The 4,852-nt window shown below is 51.1% G+C and overlaps 2 protein-coding genes across 2 annotated transcripts; both read right to left on the bottom strand.

Annotated features, from left to right (window-relative positions):
• Window positions 1–1,097: 1,097 nt before the first annotated feature.
• NCLIV_017400 (conserved hypothetical protein) lies at window positions 1,098–2,039 on the bottom strand (the record flags this gene model as incomplete). The annotated part of the gene is made up of 1 exon (XM_003881932.1): window positions 1,098–2,039. The coding sequence occupies one exon, from the start codon at window positions 2,037–2,039 to the stop codon at window positions 1,098–1,100; it is 942 nt and encodes a 313-aa protein (XP_003881981.1).
• Window positions 2,040–3,132: 1,093 nt separating this feature from the next.
• Window positions 3,133–4,167, bottom strand: NCLIV_017390 (putative zinc finger (CCCH type) protein; the record flags this gene model as incomplete). The annotated part of the gene is made up of 1 exon (XM_003881931.1): window positions 3,133–4,167. One exon carries the CDS (start codon window positions 4,165–4,167, stop codon window positions 3,133–3,135), a length of 1,035 nt encoding a protein of 344 aa, XP_003881980.1.
• Window positions 4,168–4,852: the final 685 nt, after the last annotated feature.

Raw genomic sequence — 4,852 nt, 5'->3', positions numbered from 1 at the left:
CCTAGCATCCGACACTGTACCACGAGGCATTGACGGTTCTTATTGGTTGTGCTATTCCACATGCGACGCACTGCATCGCCATTCTGTGAAAACCGAGACGGCTTGGATGTTAGCTGTTTGACAAAGCAATCTTTCCGCTGTCCATCTATCGAGCACAAACTTATTGCCGTCCTTGCACTAAAGCGACAGTAGATACGAGCGCGTGCAACGTCACGGTTCTGAATCTAACTCGATACCCACGTAACAGTAAATCGCTTAGTCATACGGTATATCAACGGCACAGAAAACTGCATGTCTCTCACGACTGACAAAAGCAGTCGCTGCTTTGCTCAGGAACTGCCCATTGGCTAAAAGCCAAGGAAACCTCCGTTTCCTGCTCTCATCATGTTTCGCCATTCGCACTAAAATAAATGAGTGCCCCATATGAGGATAAATGCCAGTTAAGATGCCCCGCTCGAGTACTGACGAGAATTCCCGTGACAGACCAGGCGCCTGTGTGAATGTCGCAAGAAATATCCACCCCCTCCGCATACCACTACTTTTCTGGGTTTTTTCGGCGCACGCCTAGAACAAACCACTTCTCACCTGAAACGAGAAAACCCTCGCCCTTGCCCCAGCTCTCGTATACTGGGTCTCCCAATCCCTAACTCCAAAGAAGTGCATATGCGAAGCGGGGGCCGAACGCAGCGCATGAAGCGTACTACGTCCCAACATTTCTCCAACGAAAGCAAACAAATCGCCGCTGTCTTTTTTTTTTCTTCTCTGGTCACACCTTCCCCTCACGTCGTTTCTACGCGGACATAGAAGATAGGCAGACCGTTCATCCTCTTACGGGCGGGCAACATGAAACCGTCTAGCCCATTCCCTTGTAATCTCTGTTGGGTCGTGTCTTCGAACAGCATCAAACACAATTTCCTCCCTTACGATCAACAGTACACAGACATTTCCGTGTGTACCGATGTTCTGTCTCATTTATCGAACGACAAACCTAACACGTTTATTCTTCCCATTTATGTCCCCTTCCCTTCAGCGTTACTTTCCCCACCAAGTCTCTCTGATATTCAGCCACCACGGAGGACCGAAAAGGTTCCAGGTTGCTACACCTGTGAGACAGAAACAATTCGGACGCCGGTACCGGAAACATTCCCCTTACTCTGTACCCGACTATCATCATACGCCCGAGAAGACGAGCCCAAGTTCTGACTAGACGGAGTACAGGTGGCAACACGCCCACACACTTCTTCCGTGGCTGCAACTCTGTCTAAATGAAGTGTTGGCACAGACATTCTTTCTGTCTCGTTTGACAAATAGTCATCGTTAGCTGTCTTCGCCCTGTCAACCTTATTTTCATCAACAGCCAATCCAGCTACAGAATCGGATAAGGTCTTCAGGACTGCGTCACTAACATACGGGTATCGACCAGACGATAACCCCCCCTGATACCCATCAAGTACTGTCTCGTCCTGCTGAGGTACTGTCGCTGTGTGGGACGACCCTCTGCCTACTACAAGACGACCGAAATCGTTGTGCAAAGACAGACCTGGTGGCGGCACAAAAATCAGACCCCCCCCCCCGCAAGGACTACTTGGAGAATGCCCTACTAGAGTGAGGGAAGGCGCCATAGGCGACACATCGGAGACACCTGACGCAGGCGCAACACCGCCTGGGCGCCACGTCGTGCCATGGCATGACTCCTCTTCTGCAAGACTACTGACTCGAGTAATGCTACTGTTGGAGAAACGTAAGAGGCTTTCACTTCCTCCACTATTCTCTCGAGTGAACTCTTGGAAAGATGGCAAAGATGAACGGCAGTCCGCTCCTCCCCACCGTGAGCTTGTCGCCGACGCCGTAGACATATCGCTAATCTCATCCGAGGCTCTCCCACCCACAGTTAAACCACCCCATGCAGATCTCCCGCACGGTAATTCGTATTGCCCTGGCCTCACACCTGGCGTACCTCCACCGAATACACTTCCAAGACTAGAAGGAAAACCTTCCAACCTGTCGCTGCCATTGGTCTGACCCACTGTCCGGATCATACTTGGTTCGTATGTCCGCTCCTCCGGAGACAGATAATGCTTCCTCAAGACATCATCTGTGCAATTGCGATAGCCTCCCAGTGAGAAATCCTTGCAACTGTCTAAACCGAATGAAGTGTCTGTACCTCGGCGTCCGGTGCCTTGAATTACAACGCATGTTTTCTCGAAAGACTGTTCAGCCCTTTTGCAATCAAATGAATAGTCTTGTGGACATGGCAGTCGGGTCCCTGTCACGGGGTGTGCCGGCTGCTGCTTCCCTCGCGCCCCGACACCAACGGGAACGCCAGCGGATGGTGCGGTTGAGGTGCAGCCACTCCCACTCTTCCACTGGTGCTTCACCTTGTGATTTCTCTTTCGTTCCAAATGCGGGGGCAGCCTGTCAGTAAACAGTCACAATCGTAAAAGATGGGAAGATTTGTCAAGTTATTCAGCGTGACCGCCAGCCAGTTCTACCTGCTATCCCGCATATAAATGCTACTGTGCCACCAAAGCCTCCACTCACACGACAGCGACTGAACTCACGGCGCCTGCACCCAATCCTGCAACCTCTTGCCTCTCCCATTTCTGAACGAGAAGCATTTCACTCGTGATTCTCAACATGCTGACCAGCTACTTCCCGTTCGTCTGACGTACTTCTCCGGTCGCAAGTCGGCTTCACCATGCGCATGTCGGCAATTGCCGCCGCTGTGGCAAGATCCCTGCTTCCAATATTTGCATATTGTAGTTTTGTACACACCCTCAGTCGACTGGAGTTCATGTTCTCCATGTGCGAAATTGCAATCCTCGTTCTCACACTTGCCCTTCAACCAATATTTGCACAGCGACGTTTTCCGCAATTCCAGCTTCTTCTGCAATTCCACCATGTTATGGGCATAATTGCACCTTTCTGGGTTGTTGCACACACCGGTCTTGAGGAAAGCAGTGCACATCAAATTCCTGTGAAAACAAACGAACAAATAAAGCGAGCACGTGAAAGGGGGGGGTCCATTCGGTGTAACTACGTGGCACCGCCCCAGGTCAACACGCCGGTCTTAAGAGGTAGCGTATCATCGTTATACAAATCAATCCTCTGCACCTCTTGGGTATGTTCTTGCTACTTCAGCCATTTTATTCTCATGACTGACAGTTGGTCGTACCTCCTCGGTATAACTGGTTCTTGTTTCACTCCTTCCTCATCTTGTTTCTGCAACTGGAGCAGCGCAACAAGCGCTGTCTGTAGAGCAAGAGCGCTGTCATTGAGTAAGATACTCGGTAGAAAACCAACCCCCCAGGCGCCGCTGCCATGGTTCGATGTACCCTGGAGACCGGCATCGTCACCACGACCTTCTTCGGATGTAAAGGGAAGGTAACCCTTCTTCTCGTAAACCTGTCGCCCTGGTATACTTTGGGCCACACTGCGCCTCCGGTGTTGTACTGCGCACCCCCCATCTTGCGTCCCTCTACTCGAACGTAAACAGTCCAATGTCCTGCCCTTCCCACCAGAACAGACTCCGGCACCGCCTAGTTCTGACGAAACGCCTTCATGTCCTCTTGACCTCTTTTCACCATAATCAGCTCCACCAACCCTACCACTTCCTCCCTTACAGTCCCCCCCACCCATGTTCGCCAACATTGACATGCCTCTGGTGAATACCTTGCCGCTGCCCATGGCCCCACTTGCGCCCCCTTGTTCGAAACCACAGCCCACCGTAACTCCTGACAGTGCATTTGAAGCTACGTTGCCGGATGAAGTTATTTCGTCAACAGCATCACATTTTGTATGCTTCCTCTCTTCAGTTGCCTTGCTAGGTTCCAGGCCCGCAATACCGGTTACCGACGCTTCCGCGCCTTCCCCATCGACTGGTTCGGATGCGCTGCTCACCCCCTCCTCGCCCTTTGATCCTTGTCCATCCAAGCCCAACAGAGACACGAGAAAGGCTAACCCATCGCCGTCCTCAGTGTTCATCCCTGATGCAGACGATTGATCAAATGCGGTACTCATGTGTAGAGTGCCGCCAGAAGAAACCACATCGAATGCCCTCCCCGCTGCTACGGCTGAATCTAACAGCGACTGTGCGGCCGCGACAGGGGACTCAGAAGACGCAAGCAAAGCCTCCAAAACACGGCCGTGACCTTGGGTCTTCGCCATAGTACAGACACTGTCGCGCTAATGCTCTGTATGGAAAAAAAGTCGAGCGCGACGTGAACCCTCACAGAAGTTGTATACCTTTCACACAGGTATATTTAATAACGAGGAGGTGTCGCAGGAGCAACCTTCATCTGGCAAATGATCGGGTCTCCGAAAACTGGGAAAACGGCAAAACGATAATCGAGAAAAAGGTTATTTAATACAAATATGCAAAACTGTGTGCGCCACCTGATTCAGACCTGGCACTAAACTGGGTTTACATACCTGTACTCCGACACGAATTTTTGTCCCCCCGCGAAAAGGCTACTAAGACACCAACAGCATACCGCTGGTAGTTGTTTGTGAAATAACCGATAATACTCGAACTTCCAGACGCTCGAAACAGAAGATCTGCCCTCTGCCACCCCACCGTCACTCGTCTCTCCCGGGTCTGGTTCCGGACACCATTCGGAAAACAAATAGCTTTTCGAAACGGATCTGCTGAAGGCTACCAAAGCGAGTACATTGCGCGACTGAGTGCTGCTAGCAGCTTGCGCATTCCAATTTTTCTGTGTAGAAACCTTCGGCTTCAAACTGCGAATGTATAGATATCCCACTGCACCGATGTGTGACAGCTCACAAAAGCCTGTGATATAAACGTAGAATCTCTGACTGCAGCCTAAAAAACTCAAACAACGATTTACCA

Source organism: Neospora caninum, chromosome VI (genome assembly GCF_000208865.1).
Source record: "Neospora caninum Liverpool complete genome, chromosome VI".
In the NCBI taxonomy this organism is placed as follows: domain Eukaryota; phylum Apicomplexa; class Conoidasida; order Eucoccidiorida; family Sarcocystidae; genus Neospora; species Neospora caninum.
Note: the sequence above shows the minus strand (reverse complement) of the source record. Positions and strands in the feature narration are given on the sequence as shown.